At 41.9% G+C, this 23,965-nt stretch overlaps 2 protein-coding genes across 2 annotated transcripts in view; both read left to right on the forward strand.

Annotated features, from left to right (window-relative positions):
• ABCB1 (ATP binding cassette subfamily B member 1) overlaps positions 1–10,074 on the forward strand; it is an 85,761-nt gene extending 75,687 nt beyond the window's left edge. Inside the window, exons 23-27 of the mRNA XM_090049810.1 lie at positions 552–708; positions 1,155–1,352; positions 5,772–5,978; positions 6,451–6,597; positions 9,553–10,074. Of these exons, the coding sequence (XP_089905936.1) occupies positions 552–708; positions 1,155–1,352; positions 5,772–5,978; positions 6,451–6,597; positions 9,553–9,759 (916 nt within the window). The 3' untranslated portion in view covers positions 9,760–10,074. The remainder of the gene's footprint in view (positions 1–551; positions 709–1,154; positions 1,353–5,771; positions 5,979–6,450; positions 6,598–9,552) is intronic.
• A 12,824-nt stretch (positions 10,075–22,898) lies between these two features.
• LOC149864925 (phosphatidylcholine translocator ABCB4-like) overlaps positions 22,899–23,965 on the forward strand; it is a 99,391-nt gene continuing 98,324 nt past the window's right edge. The window contains exons 1-2 of the mRNA XM_090047183.1: positions 22,899–22,966; positions 23,369–23,466. Of these exons, the coding sequence (XP_089903309.1) occupies positions 22,964–22,966; positions 23,369–23,466 (101 nt within the window). The 5' untranslated portion in view covers positions 22,899–22,963. The remainder of the gene's footprint in view (positions 22,967–23,368; positions 23,467–23,965) is intronic.

Here is a 23,965-nt window from a genome sequence, read left to right on the forward strand (position 1 = left end):
TCTGATTACACAAGCTAGACTTTTAAAACAATTACAAAATATTGTTGTACCCTTGCCAGAATAAATTACAAGCATTAGCACAACCATGATCAAGAGTCAGGTGGGTCTAATTTGAAGTAGAACAAAATGAATCCAAGTGTCAAACCACTAGTTTTCATCCACAGATGTTGATGGCTTTCACAAATATAATTACTCAACTCTCATGCCTGGGGATCTTGAATCATAGAAAAATGATAGAGTTTTTTGCACATTGCATAGAGAGACAGAGCTAGAACAAGGACTAGAATCCAGCTGTTATTCCTGTGGGTATAGATGACTAGAGAGTTCAAGGAATGGCTTTAGCTCTTCTTTCTTGTTTCCCCTGGAAAAAAAAATTGAGAAGATACTGAATATTAAGCAGAAGCTTCTTTCATTTAATTAAAATGGACATTATTTTTTATACAAAACTCATTAAAACTGTATTCAGCAGCTATAATTAAAAAAAAAAATGCGTAGGCCCCTGCCTCCATACACTATTCTTATTATTTCTCTGTCCTGGGTTGTGTTGACAGGGTGTTTTCAGCTGTTGTATTTGGTGCAATGGCACTAGGACAAAGCAGTTCATTTACTCCAGACTATGCCAAAGCCAAGATGTCAGCAGCTCATATGTTCATGCTGTTTGAAAGGGTACCCATAATAGATGGTTACAGTAAGGAAGGACTCAAGCCTGTAAGTTGAGCATTGTGTTACAGAGAATATTGCTTATTCCCATAATTAATGTCATGACTTTGATTTCCCCCCCCCCACCTATGCCATCTGTTTTTACTAATCTTTGGGCCATTAAATTGTAGTCATCCAAAATGAAATGTAACTACATTCTTCTTGATTTTTACCTATTATCCACCCTTTCCTCAAGTGTTTTATTCATTTTAGAAAATCTGGTTTTATGCAAGATTTATATGAAGCAGATAACGGAAGTTTTGACCATTTTCTGCATAGTATTTTAATTTGTTAACATCACAGAAAGGGCCAGACCTGTGCAAAATTTAAGTCACTAGGACAGCTATCAGTTGAAGAAGAATGAGCTGGAGCTCTTTTCTATGTGGAGCCTTCTATATTGTTTATAGTCTGTCTGACTTCTACAGATTAATCACACGTTACTATTTCAATTATAGGAAATAGCTGATGGCAACATAACAAGCAAAGAGGTGATGTTTAACTATCCAACTCGACCAGAGGTCAAAGTGCTTCAAGGTTTGAATATTAAGGTAGAAAAAGGACAGACCCTGGCTCTTGTAGGCAGCAGTGGCTGTGGGAAGAGCACTGTCGTTCAATTGATTGAGAGATTCTATGATCCCCTTGATGGAGAAATGGTAAGTAGTTCCTTATAAGGATGTAACTTGCAATTAAATGATAACACATTTATTCTATTCTTGTTAGTGTGTATATATAACAGTAAAATTTGTAACATTTCTGAGGATAAAGGAAACCACTACCATATTTCTCCAGGTTTTCAATCCCTATTCCACCCACTCTTTCCCCCCACTCCCCGCCAGCCCCTGCTGTCCCATTCTTCCCTCCCCCAACATTGCTTCTCCTCTGCCACATTCCTACACACTTCATCCTCACTGCAGTAGGGAGTAAGTACTCCAGCTAAGTCTTGTGACATTAATGCCAGCTCTGCACCATTGCTACAGGGCTTGCTTGGAGCTGTACTCAGTGCCTCAGGCTATAGCAGGGAGAGATCTGACTGGCTTGGACCAAAGGTAAAGGAGAGGTAGGGGGTTAGATGCTTTGGATGGTGAGAGATGGGAGGATCCAGTGGTTCCACTTCACTCCTGAATGATGGCTTTATACAACGATATTTGATACCAGTACAAATATTATGTCTTTAATTCATTAAGCTTCTGAGCATCTCTCTGCTTTAAATGTTTGCCAGTAGCCTTATGGGGCAATATACACTTGTCTATATCTAATAAAAGACTATAATTTATTTATATAACACCAACATCCATATGGTACTAGTCTTATCTTGACTAATGGGAACGTTCCACCTATATAATTAAACCAGTTTAACTCTCTTTGCAAATGCAACAGGCTATGTACACATTCAAATAATTTGGGAGAATTCTCCCAAGTTTGTTTTCCTGGTAGAAAAATATACTGCTCAGTTTCAGTAATGAAAGAGTTAAAATTATCACTTCTATTTAAACACTTGCAGCCCACCAACTCATTCGAATTGGACCGTGTTTTATATTATTAGGAAGTCTAGTCATGGACTTAAATTCACCTCTGAAAGGTGTATAAATGAAGCAATGATATTGTGCTTCCTCAGAGACCTTAACCTTAAGGTTGAAGGATGAGAAAACAACCAGGTACAGGCATACAGGAGCAGATGGAACCAGTGAAGCAATATCAAGAGGGATTTGAACAAGGACATGGATTCACTTAATTTTTTCACTGGGAGCTTCATCTATGCATATGGGGCAACAGAAGAAAACATGAAGTTGAAGTTCCTTTTAAAAAAATCTGCTTCATCATTTTATTAGCCGTAAATTAACATAGCAATATACTATACATTTAGCTAATTGTTAACATTTAGAAAAAATGTTTTATAGCTAATATACTTAGGTAGTGATTAGACTGAGTTTAGTCTGCATCGAGGTGTAAACCTTGAGTACTGCTTTGATTCCTGCTCCCAGAGGCATACCTGATAACAACATTTGCACTCAGGGTTCTGGAATGGAGGGGTGGGGGCTCAAACCTCCAACAAAATAAAACAGGCAGGTATGGGATGCTGCTGCAAAGGATGGCTTCAGGTATTGCCACCAAAAGCCAGGTTAACCTCTTCCTGCTTCTGAAGCCACCACTGAATTCAGAGCTTTGGGTCCTCACTAGTACAATGGTTAAAGGAGTGGGGAAAGGGTAACCTTGCTCTTTGCTGTGATGTTTCTTGCAGCAGTGTCTTGCCCCTGTTCTGTGGTCAGAGCCTGCCCCCCCCCACACACACACACCTCCATTCCAGTGTCACGGGGTACAAATGTTATTAGGTATGCCTCTGGGTATGGGGACCAGGGCAGCACTTGAGGGTTGGTTGGGGCTTTACCTTATGGCACACCTGCCAAAAAGGTTGTCCAGGACTGGTTTAGTGATCACCTAAGTAGAAATGTATCAGTTTTCAATAAAGACAATAGTTAAAGACTTTAACACCTACCTGTAGATGTTTTTGGAAATGGATCTTTTTGCCATGAGACAATACCAAGCATCTCCAATCCTGTTCTAGAGCAGGCACAGACAGTTTGTCCTTATCAGATGCTTTTCTTTTGAACTGGGAGTAGGTCTATTATGCTTTCTCCTTTACACTTATTCAGAGGATAAAAATATTAAAACATGTTGACACCAAAATGATCTTAATGGCCAAGGCGATGATGGTACAAATATACTGCAGACCTTTCACCAAAGGCTGTATGGACTTCAAGGTTTGTCATTCCCAGAAGAAAGCATGACTTACTATCCTGATTCAGCATTACTGTACCTGACAGCATAGGTTATTGAACTTCAATGGACTTTGAAAAATCTCTTGTTCTTGAGGGGTGCAGCAGGTATTATGTGATGCAAGAAAACAATTAACTAGACAATGTAATGAAATCAGGTGGACTAGATTTGTGAAGTAATTATATAACCAACTTGGACTTTCTCCACAAGCATTAGTACAAGTAACTGTGGAACACTTATTCCTTTTGAAAGTTTCAGCCTGTTTGCATCCTTTATATATATATTAAAAAAAAAAAGTTGACAGCATTTTTTCAGTTTGCCATGTGCATGTGTCTGTCTTTGCACTGAACATTGTAAAAAATTATGAAAAACTTGCCAAGGCTAAAAGTGAAGGAATCAGTTCGATCAGATCTCCGTTAAATCCAGCTTGGCTCATGAACTGTGTTTGAGCCTCTACATCTATACTTACTGTCCCATTTGGTTTCAAAACAGCTTTCAAGGTAGCCATAACTTCAGCCCACTGGGTGAATTAATTACATACTCTAATGACAAAGCACCCTTCCATTAGATTTTGCAAAGATGATGGTTCTGCTTTGCCCTCACCCTAGGTTTCTACCCTAAGCTAGTGCCTGACATCCACATCAAATGATGATAAATTGGCCAGTTCCCTTCCTTGATCTCGGTCACAAAGAGGAATCTAAATCATAGCTTAGTACCTAGAGTATATCTCTCGGCTACTATCTAGACAGAATTCAGGAATTTAGTTAATTTCCCAACCTCTATTTCATGTATGGATAATAGTAAGGTCAGACTAGCTAGGTAAGTTAGATGATGAATGGGGGGGGGAAAAAAACTCCTGTGCCATGCTAAGGTTACCCTACCTCCCCAAGCATGCCTTAAGCCTATTCTAATATATGAGATGTAAATGTTTGCTATAAAGAACTTGGTATACATATTTATAAAACACTATGCTTTAAACCCAGTGTAGGAATTAGACATTCCATTTGGTAGGGTGGTACTTCAGTCCTTATGCAGTAGGAGTCCTGAGTCCTGCTGCTCATTAATGAGATACTTTTCAATCTACCCTGTGAATAGGTATATGCAGATGACACTTGAAGGAAGAATGAATGTTAGCACCACTGTTTACCAGATGGTGCTAAGGGATCATTTAAAGCCCAATTAACCCTTAAATGGACATGAAATATGAAAACATATCAGTTCAACAAAAGTCTGAATTTATTGATATAACAAAAGTTACCTTGGTTTCTATATACAGAGAGAAAAAACGCACAGTAATTCCAGATGTTACTCTACTCCCACAGGAAGGTGTCCAAATTTAGTCTTTGAAAGTTAAAGGGTGCATAAGTAGGAAATATTTATGGCTGACAATCTAGACAGGTGTGTGAAGGCTAGATTTATGATGATCTTTCTTGCTGTCCCCTCTTATGCTTTTCTTCAACTTTACTCATCCGGTGACTCTGCTTCCAGGTACCATTGATTGGTTTCCATACAGTCCATATTTTATCCTGTCAGCATATTTCTTTCCTTAACAGTCGCATCACATGCACACATCCTAATTTGGTCCTTTACTGGTGTCTTAATCTGAATATATTAATGAAAGGTGATGAGGAGACCAATGAACAATACCCAATCATTTCATCCATCTGATTTGGCTGATTAGCGCCAAGTTCAGTTAATTTGAGCTGGTAACAAGGCTATTACCATTATGTTTAGAAAAATCTCAGTGATTCCTTTTAAAAAAAAAAATGAGCAAGTTGAAAGCTATGAGCTGTGAGAGCAGCTCAAAGCCAGCTGATAGAAACAGGTTGAAATAATCAGGCTGTACAAAAACATAAGCAATGCTTAAATAAGGCTAAATATAAAAGAGAATTTCAAGTAATACTGTAATTCACCACTCAAGCAGGTACAATTTAAATGTGAGACGCCTACCCTAATGTGAAGGTTGGCTTCATATGGAACAAGATGGGCTCTACATATCCACACTCCTTGCCCACCTACCATGCTTTATCAGAGTCCTAATGAAACCTAGACTTTCAGGAGGCACCTGGCATCACCCTGTATTTTGTAGCCCAGTTCTCAGATCATTCAGGTGCTATTGGGAGGAGTGACAGGAGTATGTGAGCACTAAAATCAGAACTGCTGTTAGGTGTAACTGTCCCAGTTTTAAGGATTGACAAGACTATGAAAAAAAAAATGCAGAATCAATCTCAAAACTGCAATGTTACCTTAATTTCTATGCCTCTGAAATGCATGGTTTCTTGCTTTTTTTTTTTAAGCTGCTAGATGACCAAAATACAAAGGCTTTAAATATTCAGTGGCTTAGAGCTCAGATTGGTATAGTCTCACAAGAACCAATTCTGTTTGACTGCACTATTGCTGAGAATATTGCATATGGAGATAACAGCAGAGAGGTGTCACATGAAGAGATTGTCAGTGCAGCAAAAGCAGCCAACATCCATTCCTTCATTGACTCTCTACCAAATGTAAGTTTAAACTTTGTTTCCTACTCAGAACTGAAGATTACTTATGCAAATTGTTCATTTTCATACTCTAAAATATAGAAATCCTAAAGTGTTCATTTCCTCACCCTTATTTACTGTGAATTAGTCATGAAGTTTTATCTGTTCTACTTCTTTCCTTAGAAGTCTTCATGGACATGTAGAAAATGAGATTTAGGACATCAGAATAAGTAAGCAAATGAAACCTAATCTGTTGAGATAGGAAAGTGCTTTTAATCGGGATGGTTAAAATGTCTTAAATTGGGGTTTTTATTACTCCCTGCTTATCAAACACTTGGGAGAAAAAAGATCTTTATTAAAGATTCAGTCATTCCATGAATTTCTAATCCAAATTAAACTCATTTTAGGGATATCTTGGATAAACCTGGCAAGGCAATACAACTTGATAGTTCAGTATGCTTAAGTTGGCTCCATCTTTATTTGAATCTTTATTTAGAAATATAATACCCGTGTAGGAGACAAAGGAACTCAGCTCTCTGGTGGTCAGAAGCAGAGGATAGCTATCGCTCGAGCTCTTATACGTCGTCCTCAAATTCTACTGCTGGATGAAGCTACATCTGCACTTGATACAGAAAGTGAAAAGGTATTTGTTTGGGTGCCTGCTACAAAGAGGAATCTTTAAATTGTGATGGTTGGAATAACTATTATGATTTACTTGCCTTTAGATCAAAAGCATGAAAATTTAGAAGATTTTATGTGGATAGGATATGCATATTCACCTATCTGTAAACAAGTTTCTTATTTGACTAAATGATAGCGGCTGTCTAGAACAGGGCTGGCAACACATGGCCTGCAGGATGCTTGGACTTCAGCAGCATTGTGGTGGTGTGGCTTTTGCCTGTGCCACAACCAGGAAGAAGCTGTGTGACAGCTGAGTTGAAGTGCTGGCCTGCCTCCAACCTGAGCTGGGTTGTTCTGGCCTCTGCTTTAAAAAGTTGCCAACTGCTGGCCTAGAATATCCAGATCATTATCACACCTTGAGACCATCTTCATTTCATTTTCTAGTGCACATGTGGTATCAGAAGTACAAGTCCATTTCCATTCTTCCTCTCTCCACAATAGCCTCCCTTTGCCCAATTTGCCTTTCCTTGTGGGTTGCTGCATGTCTAGGTTCTTGCACTCATCCAAAGTAGGCTTTCTGAAACATGAGCAACACAACCTGGTGCAATACGTAACTCTCCTTCTTGCAGTGTTGGGCATTATTCCCAACCTGTCATCTCCCCCCACACAGGAACAGCCAGAGTGCCACACTAAATGGCACTATGTTCTCTACACAGAGGTTAGCACGCAGCTTAGGAGTAGTATTGCAGTATGTGCTGGGCTGGTATCCTTCAAGAGTCTGCTGGAGAGCAGCTGCTGTTAAGAATCTATAACTGCTTTCAAACTGGATAGAGAGGGTCAGAAATTGGGAATCCCCTGTGTAATCTGTGAGATTTGGGAATTCTCCCAAGTTTTTTTTTTTTTCTAGAAAACATTTTCTCCAACTCAAAGTATTGATTTTTCTTTTTGAGTGTGTTATTTGTACCCTGCTCTTTGCTGCCTTGTCCCCCTCCCATTCAAGCCTCCAAGAAATAAAAACTGCTTGGATGTATTTCTATGATGAGTGTATTTCTTGCCATATTTAAATACTGTATGTACCAAAAATTAGGTAATTACCTATATTGCAACCCTAGTGTTCATAAAATTGAGTCGGATGTCCTTTAAAACATTGAGAGTAGCCTGAAACTCATGAGATTTCAGGAGTGTTTTAATTGCCATCTTGGTTTTTGTCCCCATATGTTGCCCTAGGGTCATAATTCCAAGATCTTTCTCTGCAATAACAAAAACTAGAAACACGCTCAAAAAAAAAAAAATCCTTGAATCATTTTGTCCTGGATGGAGCTGAACTTTAAGAAAGCTACTTACCCCAAGACTTGTGAGGGAAATCAGTGCTGATTATTCATTTAAAACATCTGAAAATTTATTTGGAAAGTAAGGGACTAAAATCTCTTCAGCTACAGTAAGCGTAAGCACATTGAAACTTTTTCACTGTGTATGTAGAATAAACAACTCTAGAGTTTTAACTAGAGAGGGATTTTGTCTTGAACTCCTTCCTTAAAAACTAAAATTGTCCAAGGTAGAATTAGCTGTGTTGTGTTGGGACGTAAATTGGTATAAATAGCCATACTGTGGATATCCTTATTCTACTATGATTATTCCCATGTAGACGGGTCCTATTTCAGCTTGATCTCTAATTTTTGTTTTGGCAAACTTTAGGCATCCCCCCATGTATTGGATACACCACTAGGCAGAACTCCTTCTAGGAGTGGTCTGGAACTAAAACAGAAGAGGGTTTGCAGGTCAATGGCAGAGACATTTGCACCATTGCTGTCTATTAAAATAATGTGCACAATGCTAAAAATACTTTCTTATATTTTTTGTCAGAATAGACTCAGGGTTGCTGACTGACTTCATTGTAAATCTTCCACTATTTTTGGTCTTGTCCTTGAAGCCCCATTTTCTGAAATCATGCAATTATATGTGAACTCAGCTTTTATTAAGAATAATAATAAAAAGGATATACCTTCATAGTCACAGAGAAATACTTTTAAACATGTCAAAGTTGAATTAGAAGTGCTCAGAAATCAAAATCTAGGTAAGTGTGACTGCCAGTATTGATTAATTTAGATAGGCCATATTTTATTACTCTGTAGCCTCATTTATGATTGAATGTTTGGGACTGGAGGTACTAAAACATAGTCCACATTGAAGGCAGGTGTCCCTGTTTTAAAGTGAGTATGGTGCCCATAAGATAGCAGGTTGACATTGTTGAAGATTACCCTGACAACTGGCCTGGAAGCAACCTTGTATAGGAATGAGGGTAGGGTAGTGTGATGAAATATTTGGCAGCATGCATGCTTTTCCATTAACAACTTGCTTGAAATTACAAACTGACAACAAGCAAATCAGCCATCAGTATTAGTAGTTATCACTCCATTGTCAACTTGGGCTAAACTTAGACAAGGGCTAGCGATTCATCCCACTACTAATCACTTGAGCTATCCAACCCCCATCTTTCTCATTGCTGTTTTGCAACTTAGAGCAGGAGTGCTTACCCCCTGACCCATAGATCGAGCCCCCCAGTACTGTTATCTGACCTGTGTGGCTCCCCATGGCGTAAAACTGACAGCTGGGGAGCAGTGGCACCTTACCCCTGCTGTCAAATTTTCAGATTCATGGGGAGCTCCACAGGCCGGAGACCATGGCACTGCATATGGAGCAGCATGGGGCCCCAAGGCCTGATCCCAGTGTGTGGGGGTGAGCAGTCCCTGATCCTGGTTTGCAGAGGCAGAATGGGGCTCAACCCTGGGATGCATGGCTTAATCTGACCTGTAGATTGGTCCTGCATTACTGTGGACCACAGGGCAAGAAAAGGTTGTGTACCACTGAATTACAGGATAACAAATTATAAATACCTGTCACTGACTGTGGTAAAACTGTAATTCAGAGGAATACTTAACTTACTGAACAAGTAATTTTTACTTTGGTAATCAAACAGGTTGTCCAAGAAGCATTGGATAAAGCCAGACAAGGTCGCACATGCATTGTAATAGCTCACCGCCTGTCCACCATCCAGAATGCTGACAAGATAGCAGTGCTCCAGAATGGAAGAATTGTAGAACAAGGAACTCATCAGCAACTCTTGGCTGAAAAGGGCATCTATTATTCACTTGTCAGTTTTCAAGCTGGGTCATGTAATCTTTGAACTAAAAACAGTTCCATATTTCTGATGTGGAACTGTGCATTTATATTTCAGTATTTTGCAAATTGTGTTGTTACTGTGCTGTTTCAATGTGCATGTTTTTCAGAAATAATCTGTAAATAGAAAAGTTCATGTAGGAAGAAACTGTCAATCAAACACATCAATGTCATTGTTATTATTGATTTCGTGGCTTAAAATAGTTAGTGTTAGTATGTTGATACTATTCTCTCTCAATAAATCTATATCCAGAAAATTCTTAGAAGATATCTACATGAAAACTGCATCATTTTCCCACTTTGCTAAGAGAATTAAAACAATTTAGGACATCATTTGAAGAGCTTTTTTTTAAGGTAAAAGAGCTAAGGATCTTATTAAATCTGGCTGGTATCTTATAAAGGAGTCAGCAGTGCAATTTCATTTTTAGCATTTGCAAAAGAATATGGTAAGAGAAAAAATATGGTTAATGTAGGAATCTGAAATGACCTTCTGTAGAAGGCCACTTCCATAAATATATGGCAAAAACAAACAGGAGGCCTAAATATTCAAGTAGAGATTGTATTGAAATAGTGGTTCTGACATTGGTGGGAAGACTCAAGTCCCTTTTAGAAATGGTCTGGATGTGTGTGTCTGTGTGTGTGTGTGTCTGTAAAATTATTGTCCAAAGTCTTAAATGATAAAGTCCAGTTCAGTATGTCTAGTAGTTATGATTTAAATGCTGCTGTTTATAATACTTTCAAGCTTTTTCTCTATTCTGCCATGAAGTTCTTATAGTTTTATTTTTGCCTTTAAGTACACTTGATTACATTTCTACTGAATTACATTTTTCTGTATCAGGTATCCATCAAACACAGGGGGGAAAAGGTTGAAGTAGCCTAAATTAAGTATTCTCTTCATCCTAAATGCACTGTCCAATTTTGGTCACCTGTGATCTAAAAAGATGAATTTTAACTGAAGAAGATAGAAGAAGTCCAGCAAGGTGATCAAGAGCATAGACACCATTTTCCTAAATGAAACAGAAAACAAACAACACTTTCCCCACCCCCCAAACAAAAAAGAACCTAGCTGCTTTAGCCTTACACCTACCCCACTTCCTGCAAAAACAAAACAAACAAACAGACTGAGAAGGGTCTGAAGGACTGTTTTTAGAAGTACATTGTGGTAAACACCAGGGAGGAAAAGAGCTCTTTGTGCACACAAACTGGTTGTGAATACTTTTATAGTGGAAATTACTATAAAAGTTCTAACCTTCTGGTTCTGTAACAGCTGCCTAATAAGTAGTGGAGGCAAAATCCTTAACTGGCATTAAGATGACACTTAAAAGAGATTCAGTCTGGATTTTCTTGTAGCAGACTGGAATTGATGACACAGGAAGTACCTCCAAGTCCTATTTTCCTAGAGTAATTACCACTTTATCCCTTTTGCTTTTTCTTAGAATTATTGATGTATACAATTCTCTTTAACTGTTATTATCAATTAACTTGTCCCAGCATCTCTTAGGGAGTGATTCTGACTGTCCCTAGAGCAAAACAATTTCTTAACAGATTACCTTAGTCCTAAAACCATCCATAAAACATGAGTTTCATGTCTACAGAAAACAAGGAAAGGCTTGAGCACAATTCTTTGGGTCTGATTTCACCCTGCAGAATATTGGTTCTGGGTTGCTGTTGTGACAAATTAATTAGCTAATATAACAGAAAGGGCTGGGGTAGACCAGTTGAAAGACTAGTGAAGCTATTTGATCTGGCTTCAAAACTAGATTAATTAAAGGAGGCATTACTTCACTGTCAGGGCAGCTAGGAGCTGGAACCAACTTCCAAGTGAAGTGGTGCTTGCCCCTACCTTGGGGGTCTTCAAAAGGGGAAGCTAGACAGCCATTGAGCTGGGGTTATTTGACCCCAGCATGCATTCCTGACTATGGTAGGGGTTTGGACTAGATGATTTGCTTAGGTCCCTTCCAACCCTACCACTTATGAAACTATAAAGAGATAGGAACATGAACACAACTAGAACAGAGTAAGGTATATTTACAGAGGCCACATCAAACAAGAAGAGAACAGTGTGGATGGATATACTTTACATTCAAAATCTGAGGTCTCTGGTGCCTGGTACTTCATTCTGCTGGGGATTATGAAAGCTGGTCTGGTCCTGGAGTGATTTAGCCACTGACAAAGAAACTAGGCAGTTAACACACAGCAAGTCTAGTCCTGGTGTGTGGAAGTCATTCACACAGGAACTAAACAAATCTGGATGCGCCACACAGACCTTGACTTACTTCCTTGGACACACACATGTGCATGCTCAGGCATGTGCAGAGACACTTCAGTGGTGAACTTTCATAACAATGGTGCCTGGCAACTCGCTGCCGCCTCATTAGCCACTCACATATCCACAATGCCTGCCAGTTATTCAACTTTCAGTAACCTTTCATTTTTCAGATGACTTTACCTCGGCCATGTCACTGCACTCATTTGTCAGTCACTCAGTTTTTTCCTGCCACAACTCAAGTACCAAATAAGCATGCTTTCTAAAGGCATGAGATCCAAAGTTGGCTCTTTCCAGGCTTTTCCAAGCCTTGTCCCAACTATGCATGCTCAACAGAGCATTTAAACAGAACAGATGAACCCTGGGATCTACACTGTATACTTCAGACAAGAAAGAGGCTTGTCTGCCTTTCTCTTTGCAAGTTTTGCGTACAGATTGCAAGCGAATGGCTCTTTGCCTGGAAAAATTGGCATTTTTGGCTACCTTTTGCAGTTCTGCTCAAGTGCTTTAGCTGGGGGTAGGTTAAAGTTTTGATACCAATTGGCTGTCTTAATTTAAAAGGAAGGCTAGAAAAGGAACATTGCAGGGAAGTTTATAATTATAAAATCCTAGAGCTGCAGGGTTGGAAGGGTTATCTAGCCCAATCCCTCACAGGGATGGCAAAATTGTCTTGAGGAAAGGGAAAGGACTTGGGTTCTTTTCCTTGCCCCTCTTGATCTGTTCTGTTATGTGACTTTGGGAAATGCCACTTCAGCTCTTCCAATGCTAGTCAAATGTTTTGATTGTTTTGAGAATGAGCTTTTCAAATAAGGATGATTTCCCACTATTTAATATGTTTTAGTTTATTTAGAAAAAAATGGTTCTAGACTCATCTTGAATTTTCATGATGTTACTGTCCCAGTTTAAATGCATCAAATAAATGGTTTTGAGTAGAGTTGAGAAATCTAGGTGCTATTTGTATTACAAATTATAAATAATTGATGATGTCCCCCAAAGTTCTGCATCTCAGTTGCATTTGTATGAACTAGTGAAATATGTACTTTTAAAGTGTTTCTCCAGCATTTATTATATTCTAATAGTTCTTCTATTTTCCTGAGAAATTAGCTTGATCATCCATAGACACTCCCTTTTAAAATGTGATTTGTAGATCCAAATAGTTGTTGGACAGTAACCAATTAACAATAAATAGGCTTTTGGACTGTTTTATCTCAAAAAGAAGAAATTACCAAGTTGGTCAAAAATAAAAGATAAAATTTAAAAGAAATGTTAAAATCCAGAGAGCCTTAGATTATACTCTTACTGCACAATCTAAACATGTAGTTTTTTTCAGTGGCGTATCAGTACTATTATAGTTAGGTAATCACAAGTATTCTATCTCTTAAAAACTTGCAAAGAACTTCCTATTTCTAACCATAGAAATCATAGAAATTAACAGCTGGAAGGCACCTTGAAAGATCATCAAGTCCAACCCCCCTACTCTGGGCAGCAATACTGCTGAGATCAAATGATCCCAGCAAAGTGTCTGTCTAGTCTCCTCTTGAAGACTTCCAAGTTTGGGGACTGCACCACCTCCTTGGGATGTCTATTCAAGATTCTGGTCACCCTCACTGTAAAGAAGTTCTTCCTTGCATCCAACCTGAAACCATCCTCTAACAGTTTATGGCTAGTGCTCCTTATCCTTTCCAGGGACACCCTAATAAACAGTTTTTCTCCCAGTTTCCGATATTCACCCATAACATATTTATAGATGGCCACCAAGTCCCCCTCAGTCTTCTCTTCCCCAGGCTGAACAGTCCCAGATCCCTTAATCTTTCCTCATAAGGTTTGTCCTCCAAGCCCTTAATCTTTCTTGTGGCCCTACTCTGCACCCTTTCAAGATTCTTCACATCTTTTTTGAAGTGTGGCACCCAGAACTGGACACAGTACTTCAGCTAGGGTCTCAGCAGTGCTGAGTAGAGAGGAAGTATCACTTTCTTAACTCTGCTGGCAATGCATCGGCTAATGCATCCCAATATGCTATTAGCTCTGTTGACTACAGCATCGCACTGGCAGCTCATGTTCATCCCAATCAACCATAACCTCGAGGTGCCTTTCAGCCATTGTGCTGGCCAGGACATCTCCTCTTAACCTATGTTCATGTTGCTGGTGACCTCTCCCCAGATGATGCACTCTGCATTTATCCTTATTGAACTGCATCTGGTTCCACTCCGCCCATCTTTCCAGCTTGTCCAGGTACTTGGATCTGCATCTTATTCCCCCGCGTGACAACTTTTCCCCATAACTTAGTATCATCTGCAAACTTGGCCAGTGTGCTTTCCACATCCTCATCTAAATCATTAATAAAGATGTTGAACAGCATGGGGCCAAGAACTGAACCTTGTGGGACACCACTGGCCACCTGCCACCAAGACCATATAAACTAGACCTGTGTAAATAGGGAAGTATTTGATTTGGATTCAGCCAATTCAGAAAACAGTCATTTGATTCAGTGATTCGAATCACAGTCCCCATTCAATCTGGCCAAATCAGAATTGGAGATTTTTGCTGCAGATTCGGAGATTCGGATCAGTTGGGGAGAGGCAGGCACAACTGGGCACCTGTAGGTTCTCCCATGGCTTTAGCTGTGCCTGCCTCTCCCCAGGCAGGGGGAGCCATGGGAGAAGTACCCATGGCTGCCCTGCCCACCCCCATCCCCTGCCCAGCCCTAGCCTCCCGACACTTAAAAAAAAAATCCCCGCAATCACTGGTTGCAGCCGTGGGGATCAAGGCCTCTGAGGGCTCATGGCAGAGCCCCTCTGTGCAGCATAGGGCAGTGGGGGACAGCAGGGATCACCCCCGCACCTGGCACCCATGCAGCAGCTGCCCCATGGCACAAGTGCAGCATGGCTCAGCAGGATGCTGCACTGTGCTGTCTGGGAGCTGGGGGCTCTGGGGCTTGGTGGTGCTGGGCTCTAGCTGACAGCTGGAGCCACCCCAGCTCCCAGACAGCAGGCAGTGTCCTGCTGAGCCATGCGGCACCCACACAATGCGACAGGTGCCATGAAGGTGGCAGTTGGGGGAGGGGGCAATCCCTGCTTCCCCCCACTGCTCCGCACTGCTTGGGGGGACTCTGCCATGAGCCCTCAGAGGCCACGATCCCCGCTGCTGGAGCCAGTGAGTACAGGCCTTTTTTTTTTTTAAGTTCCCAGATGTTGGGGCCAGGCTGTGGGGGAGGAGATCAGCAAGCGGGGGCTCTGCAGGGGGGTCTACCATGTAGTCCCAGAGGCCCTGATCACCACTGGCAGAGCTGGTGGCTTTTATTTTTACTTTTTTTTTCAGGTGCCAGGAGGCTGGGGCCGGGCAGGGAAGCCATGGGGGTTTCTCCTGCAGCTCCTCTGGCTGTGCCTGCCTCTGTCCCCATGGGGGGAGCTGCGGGAGAAGCCCCCATGACTTTCCTGCCCTGCTCCATCCCCCATTCACCCAAGCTGGCGAGGGGGGGGTGCAACGCAGGTGCGGCTTGCTCCAGGCGGCAGCAGGGTATAGTCCCCACTCCTAGCACTGCCGTGCCCACATCAGCACTGGACATGGTGACTCTGCCCTGCCACTGCTTGTCAGCTGGTGCAGGATGTGGGTACGGCAGCACTGGGAGCTGGGGCTCTGCCCTGCTGCTGCTTGCCCTCTTCCACCTGGAGTGAGCTGCACCAGCATCCCACGCCCTCCCCCGCCCCGGCTGGGCAAGTGGCAGCAGGGCAGAACCCCAGCTCCCAGCCCTGCCACACCTGCATCCTGCGCCCCCCTGCCTCCCTCCCCAAATAATGTGCCTCCCCCGTCCCGGCTGGGCAGCTTGTCCCAGTCCTCGCCCCAATCCCTCTCTCCTCCATGCCCCTTCCCTTTCCCCTCCCCCAAACCCAAGAGATTTACCAGCTGGAGGCAGCTATGTCAGCTACGTCAGCTGCCTGTTTATGGCCAAATCTCTAAAGCGGCCGAAGCATTTCTAAAACTTTTCCAAGTTGATTTGGATACTTCAAATTGATTTGGAGCTTTTAACTGGTCTTCCAATTAGATTTGGATTCAGAGATTCGGTCCCTGAATTGGGCTGAATCTCCTCCAAATTGAATTAGCTACCAAAGCTTTGCATAGCCCTAATACAGACTCTTCCACTAGCACTTGTTGACCCCTTAGCCATTTCCCAGCCCACCTGGCTATGGACTTAACCAGCCCATAATCCTCCAGGTTTTTCTATAAGAGCATCATGGGAGACCATATTGAAGGCCTTTTTAAGATCCAGCAGGTATCTAAACTCTAAAGTGAAAATGGAAGATAACTATAGATAAAAATTACATATAACTTGAAAGACAGTGCTAACTACCAACATGGGTTCATCAGTGGCGGGTCCTGTCAGACCAACCCGGTGGCCTTTTACGATCAGATCACCAGATCCTTAGACGCAGGGGTAGCAGTGGATATAATCTTCCTGGACTTCCAGAAGGCTTTTGACACTGTCTCTCACCCTGTTCTCATTAAGAAACTGGGGGGCTGTGGTGTAGACACCCACACAGTCAAATGGGTCGCCAAATGGCTGCAGGGCCGCACCCAGAGGGTGGTAGTGGATGGGTCATTCTCAACCTGGAAGGACGTGGGCAGTGGGGTTCCGCAGGGCTCGGTCCTCGGGCCCGCACTGTTCAACATCTTCATCAGTGACTTGGATGAGGGGGTAAAAAGCACCCTGTTCAAATTTGCTGATGACACTAAGATGTGGGGGTACATGGGTACATTGGAAGGATGCAACAGGCTACAATCAGACCTAGACAGGTTACAAGGGTGGGCGGACGAGAATAGGATGGGTTTCAACACAGACAAGTGCAAGGTGATGCACCTCAGGAAGAACAACCGGCACCATACCTACAGGTTAGGGAACTCCCCTCTTGTCAGCACGGAGGCGGAAAAGGATCTGGGGGTCATCATTGACTCCAAGATGAACATGCCAAGATGAACATGGCAGTGTGGAGAGGCAGTAAGGAAGGCCAACCGCACCTTGGCATGCATCCACAGATGCATGTCGAGCAGGTCCAAGGAGGTGATCCTCCCCCTCTATGCGGCACTGGTCAGGCCGCAGCTGGAGTATTGCGTCCAGTTCTGGGTGCCGCACTTCAAGAGGGATGTCGACAGCATGGAGAGGGTCCAGAGGAGGGCCACTCATATGATCAGGGGACAACAGGGCAGGCCCTATGAGGACAGGCTGCGGGACCTGAACCTGTTCAGCCTCCAAAAGAGAAGGCTGAGGGGGAATCTTGTGGCCTGTTATAAACTAGTCAGGGGGGATTAGCAGGCACTGGGGGAGTCCCTGTTTCCCGGAGCACTGCCAGGAGTGACCAGGAATAATGGTCACAAGCTGGCAGAGGGTAGGTTTAGGTTAGATATCAGGAGGCGCTACTTCACAGTCAGGGCGGCTAAGACCTGGAACCAGCTTCCAAGAGAAGTGGTGCTGGCCCCTACCCTGGGGGTGTTTAAAAGGAGGTTAGATGAACATCTTGCTGGGGTCATTTGACCCCAGTATTCTTTCCTGCCATGGCAGGGGGTCGGACTAGATGATCTGCTCAGGTCCCTTCCGACCCTAGAAACTATGAAACTATGAAACTAACCTAGTACTTATCCTTCTTCCGTAAATGATAATTTAATAGAAATTGCAATCAATTCTCATTTAGAAAGCATTGTAATCTTTTACCACTGTATTTATTGTTATTTTAAGATTTTGAATAAGTGCCCCACTGAAATGAAGTATCTTCTATAGTTGGGTGATATTGATCAGCTACCACTAGGAAAAATATTTTAAAAAATATATTTTCCATAGACAGGATAAGCCTGATAGATTTACAGTGTTGAAAACAAAGTTCAAAGTTTCACCCCTTCTGAATGGCCCACTAAGATAGCATGATTAAGGAGCATAAGGGCTAGCAATGGGAATGGGCAAACACATTTTAGCTTCTTCAAAAGGGAACTGGAGCTGCTGCTTCTGATAGCAGTAGTTGTCTCCCTGCACCTGTTACCTATGCGTGATCCTGCATACATACCAGGGCAACAAAACCATTCCAGTTTTAACCCTGCTTTATCCAGGGTCAAAGTTGGGGGAGTTTAGTTCGTTTGTACCGCTACAGTCCCATGCAGACATAAGAGTTACAGTGTAACAGCTGCTGAATGCTCCATTGCAGCTGCAGCTCCCTTCTCCCTTTTGAGTCTGCTTCAAACCAATTAGTTCAGGCGGAAGGCAGAATAGATTTGCACAGGGTAGATCCACTGTTTTGTGCACATCCTTTCACAGCATTTGAAGAACAGAGCTCAGACTCACAAAAGCTCATGCTATATATCTCAGTTAGTTAATCTATACAGTGGAAATCTACTCTACCTTCTACCTCACTTCAGCTAACCACCTCTCTCATTTGTTCATGCCCATTATGTCCAACTAATGCTGATTCCAATTTTTACTCCCCCACAAATGACCAACTGCCTACTTATGGCTGGGTCCACTAGGAACAGCCTTCAGTATGCATCCAGAGTGAGGCTCAAATTCCTACTCTCAAGCAACAGACATCTTAACTACTCTGCTGCCCAGCCCTTCGCCTTGTTAAAGACTAATTTAACATTGCACAGTCCTAGATCAATAATTTGCAATGATGCATTTTTTTGCAGGTGGTTATATTACTTTTAAAAGAAACCTTGGTTGTTTTCTAGTTAATTCCATGAATACTTAATGTCTATGCTGAGCTACAGTGGGAGTCTTCAAAGGAACTGAATGCTCTATGAAGTAGAGCAATTCATTCAGCAAGTGCCACAAATAATGCATGACACAAGAAGATACAGTTATATATCAACAGAAAAAAGTTTAAAGCTGGACCATGGCCATCAAGTGAATCATCAACCATGTTTCCTCCCTTTTACTTTAAAGTGAGGTAAAAATGGCTTTATTGGAGTCTCAGCAAACACTTCTTACTATATCAGTTTCTCTTTAGTTATGCCAAGTGGTAACATCCCTTTTCTCAAAAATCCCCCTTTCGAACAATCCAACACAGAGAAAGTGGTTTGATATTATATTCTAGCAACATCAGAAATATAAAAGACCTGAACCAGGAAGAAGCCATCTTTCATATTCTTAGAATTCTGCAAGTGTCTTGCCCAAGCCTCCAAATCTACTTGAAAAATTAAATCTACTACTTAATCTGTTCCCAGGCAGCTTTACTTCCCACTAAGGATCTGGTCCCAATTCAAAACTATTATTCAGTGTTATCCCAGTGGATCCTGACAGGCATCAAATTAATTTCACTAGTCCGAAACTAGAAACAGTGCTGTGATTAATCAAGTCTGTGTCTGATGTCCATGTCTCAGTGACAAAAGTTACAGTATTTAGTATTAAGAGTGGAATTTTAAATACAACCTTAGATTGTTTCCTTTCACTTCATCCTGGTACTCCCCCAGCTCTTAATATTTTTCTTCTTTTTATGGAAGGTGTAAGATGCATTCTGTGTGGAAGATATTTCCTCCTGAAGCAGGTTTTTTTTTAACCCCAGGTAAAAGTATTTAATTGAATTATCATACCAGATTTAGAGCTCTATACACTGAAAATGACAGTGCATACAGTATAAATTGACAAGACAAAAAGAGGAGAGGGGACAAAATATAGGCTTAAAGAGGTTGGATAATTTGCACTGGGTCACAAAGGCTGTCAGTAGCAAATCCAGAAACAGTACCCAGGTCTCTGGAAGGGACAGAAATTACATAAGAACCAGTATAAGTGATCAGAAACTGGTTCAAGTCTGTAACTCAACAGAAGTTCAATGCACATAAACTGCTTTCAAAATGGCTGAAACTGGTTTAAGCTAAACCTGGATGGATGACATAACTGGCCATCTGGTTAACTGAACCAGGTTAACTGTTTACTGAACTTCTGTACCAGATCCCCTCCAGAGTCAAGTTAACTCTCAGTCCCCCAGCATCCAAGGATGCTTTGCATCTCCCCCACAAGCCCCGCCTCGCAGGGTGGCCTTGGCTCAAGCTGTCTGCTCCAGTGGACCAGGGAGGTTCCAGGAGTGGGGTTAAGGTAGGGTGCAGAAATCTGACTGATGCCAAGGACTAAAAAACAGTCCCTGGCTGCTGCTGCTGTTAGAAGCTGAGTGATTTATCTGCCCCAGCTGTTGTTTTTACAGCAGCAGTTGCAATGTTTGCTGCAAGAGCAATGCTGTAGGGCTGCTTTTTCTGGTAGGGTGCACCCTCCGTAAAGGTGCAGGGGTTGATTCTGGCATGTCTCCTAAGTTGATGCCTGGGACTAGTGTTGAAGGTGAAGCAAATGCACAGGCTCTCAGAAATACAAATACAGAAGGCTGTTAATCCTTCTTTTACCCTGCCAGCCTGCTATTTGGTGGGCCTTTTAAAAGGGACTCTTCCCCGGGTATTGACCTGCGGCCTGGCCCCACCTGGAGAGCAAATATACCAATTACTTCAAGACAACCAGATATAAATTCAGTGAAAATGTATTATAACAAATCCAGTCACTAACAGCGCTAACAATAACAACAAACAGTCTGTATAATATTTACAAGGAACAGCCAAACAACACCATCTCATTACCACAAGAGGGTGGTCAAGAGCACTAAAGGCCTAGCGTGGAGGCTGAGATGGCCTTAGCCTTAGCCACAGTCTCTGAGGCTTCCTCTGCCTTTCCCCAAAAGGGTACTGAGCACCTTAGATTTAAGGGTAGGTACTATGAAGGGAAGTCCGGCAGGTGTGTTCAGGCAGGTGTGTTCATGGGTAGCAGGAGTCGCTCCACAGCCAGGGACTTTGGCCCCTCACTCACGCAGGCCCCCTTTTAGCCTCAACACAAACCCTGCTTGCCCTCTTTCTCTCTCCACACACCACCAATCCTCTCACAACTTTCACAATCCAGTTCTCAGTCACGTGCTTGCACTGTCAGCCTTGCACACTCTCCTCACGTGCAATTCGCACACCACTTGTGCTTTCAGTCTCTCCAAAGTCCAATCCCCTCAAAGCCCACTTTCACACAGAGGTGATGGCTCTCACAGGTTTACACTGGACATGTTGCACCAGGTCACACCACCTGTCAATCATTCTGTCATCCAATCGTTACTCACCTCATTCTGTCAATCAGCAGTCCATCTCAACTGGACCACTCATGACTGTCCACAACATGTACTTTATTATTATATTCTCCCCGCCCCTCCCCGCCACTGATTATATAACACTGCAATAAACTGAGCGTTCTCCATCCATTTTAATGTATGTAACTGGGCCATGAACTCGCTGAGGGTAGAAGTTCAGGCATTCTGGAAACTTCAGGCCCTCTAGTCATGCCTGCATGTGTGCAAGATGTTATGAATGATGCACATTACTAGGCACAAGCTAGCATCTGAGGTCTACCATGTCCCTCTTTCCCCCACCTAGTTACACTACTGAAACTAATGATTTCAGAATTCAATTATTATTATTATTTCAATTATTTCAATTACTCTCGACGAATTGTGCTTGTCACCCATGAATGGATTCATCATCAGGCATCTGACTAGACCTATACCTGTACACCATGATCCAGAGGATCGATGGGTGCCTGTTGTTATTATTTCAATTCAGTGGCAAAAACATTTCACCAAAATTTTTTTCAACTGGCTCCATTTGCAGAGTGATTGAACCAAGAAGTGAAATCTCAAATGAAAGCAAACAACATCCAATAGTAACGCAGATCATTTCTGCAATGTTTCAAATCAAACAAATTGTGGGAAACAAAATGTAATAGGAATTAAACAAGATCATGCAATTTAGCATGGCATCTACTGCTTCCATGATTTAGGTTGTTCCCTGCTGTTCTATGAATATATAGGTACAAATAAAAAGCATGTTTCATGGAATACAATTGGAGAAAATTCTCTTTTATTCATACTAGATCATGGAGCTGGGTGGTTTAAGGGACAATGCCATTTTTCCTGACAAGTTCACTTCTTCTGAATTGTGTGAAACTTGAGGAGGAACTCTTTCTGTGATACGACCTAGAGCAGTACTATTCTGTACCAGGTATGCTCAGCCTCCATCCTGCAGGCCAAATGTGGCCTGTGGATGCTTGGAATCTGGCCTGCAGGGCTCTCCATGGATTGGGAAATTTGGCGGCAGGGGAGCAGTGGCAGTACGGCCACCCCTCTCCATGGACAAAAGTCCAAGCCCTGCAGGGCAGGTCTCCGCTGTGCTCTTCCCTCTAGGTTACTGGGTTGGTGTCGGGCTGCACCCCCTTCTCCCCATGTGGCTGCGCCACGCTCCCTCCCTGCCACTGCAGGGTTAGGCCATGCCCCCTTCCCTCCACCTGGTCAGGTTGGGGCTAGGCCACACCCCTCCCCCCATGGGTCTGGCTCAGGTCCAGGTCACAGCTCCATATGCCCCCCACCTCCCACCCCAGGGACAGCCCAAGCTCCTTTCCACCATGCAACTGGATCAGGCAGGGCCAGACTGCCCCTCCACCCTGTGTAGTTGGATGGGGCCCTGCCAGATCCAGCCCATGGAGTGATCAGACATTTCTTGGCCTGCCAGCCAAAAAGGTCAAGCAACACTGTTCTATACTATTCCGAACTTGGTGGAGAAACATTTCTGTGTTTTAAAAGGAATGATTGAACTTCACTTGTCTTTGGGATGAGCAATGGTCACAAAGTAGATCCTTCAAAAATTGCATTTGCTAAACATTTCCCTTTCTAGAAAGTAGATCCAAAGCACGTACACATTCCAATAAGCCTAGACAAGTTCCAAGGGAACTGGGAAAGGCTGGCAAACATCAGCTACTGAAAGTTTGTGATCAGAACTGTTTTACGTAGGATGAGCAAAGTCCAGTGCTACTGAATGTACCTAACCATACTAGTCCTATTGATTGTAGAATAAACTTCTAAATACAGAGAAGAAAAAGAGACTAAGAGCTACCCTCATGGTAAGGAAACACATTAATTTTTATACCAGAGCTGTTTTTTATTTGTTATGTATATAAGTATATAATATGTAAAAAAGAAAGAAAATCAAAAGTACATGCATGCTGCTTTAAACAAACACTTCATCTTGCCATTTATATTAACTATGTTAAATTAAAGAAAACTAAATGGTTTGCAATGGCAGATCCTCAAGGAATATGCAGATAAAAAATGTACAAATAAATATAGCTAAACAAATTTATTGATTTCAGTGGAGAATTCTGCTTAAAATTTAAACAGATTAGAGACTTTTATTGGTTTTAAATAAAAGTTAATTTTAAAAATATCCTCTGCATACTAGCAATATGTTCTCTTAGTCAGGTTTTAATTTATATTTTCTGAAATGTTTTTTTCCCCATAAATAGATTAAAATGGGTTCTGAGGATGAAAGAAAATCTCATACAAATGGAATAGATTGTGACACTACTTTCTCGTATCAGGATTATAAATTCAAAAGCAAATGGTAAATTTTTCAATATATTTTAAAATATTTTAACCATGCTTAGTTTCAAATGTGCAAATTCAAATTTAACCTTTAAGCATATTTTACATTAAGTGCATGTCAGAGGCTAACCATGTATCTGTTGAAATGTATTATATATTATAAATGTATTATATCCTTCAAACATGAACCTGATACTTAGCTGGTGTTTCCTACTGAATCCACAGATCAGGAAAGGTCTGCCCTAAAAAAATAAGTCATTGCTTGTGCCTGAAAGTTGCTTTGACTGAAGCTTTCATTGTCAGCAGTGAGAATGAGAAAAAATGATTTCATCTTACCCCATAATCTTTACTGTAAGGAGAATGTAGCAGCTGTATCCACTATATTTTAGATTTGCCTTTTAATAAAGCAGTGCTAGAGTTGAAGTGCAAACAGACAATGAAAAGCTAAAGTATACATGTAACACCTAGGAGCTGTGTTCTGACTTTTTTGCTAATGGTGATTAAGATCAAGTCCAGTC

Source organism: Crocodylus siamensis, chromosome 5 (assembly GCF_052110815.1).
Source record: "Crocodylus siamensis isolate JL-2025a chromosome 5, ASM5211081v1, whole genome shotgun sequence".
NCBI classification, from domain to species: Eukaryota; Metazoa; Chordata; order Crocodylia; family Crocodylidae; genus Crocodylus; species Crocodylus siamensis.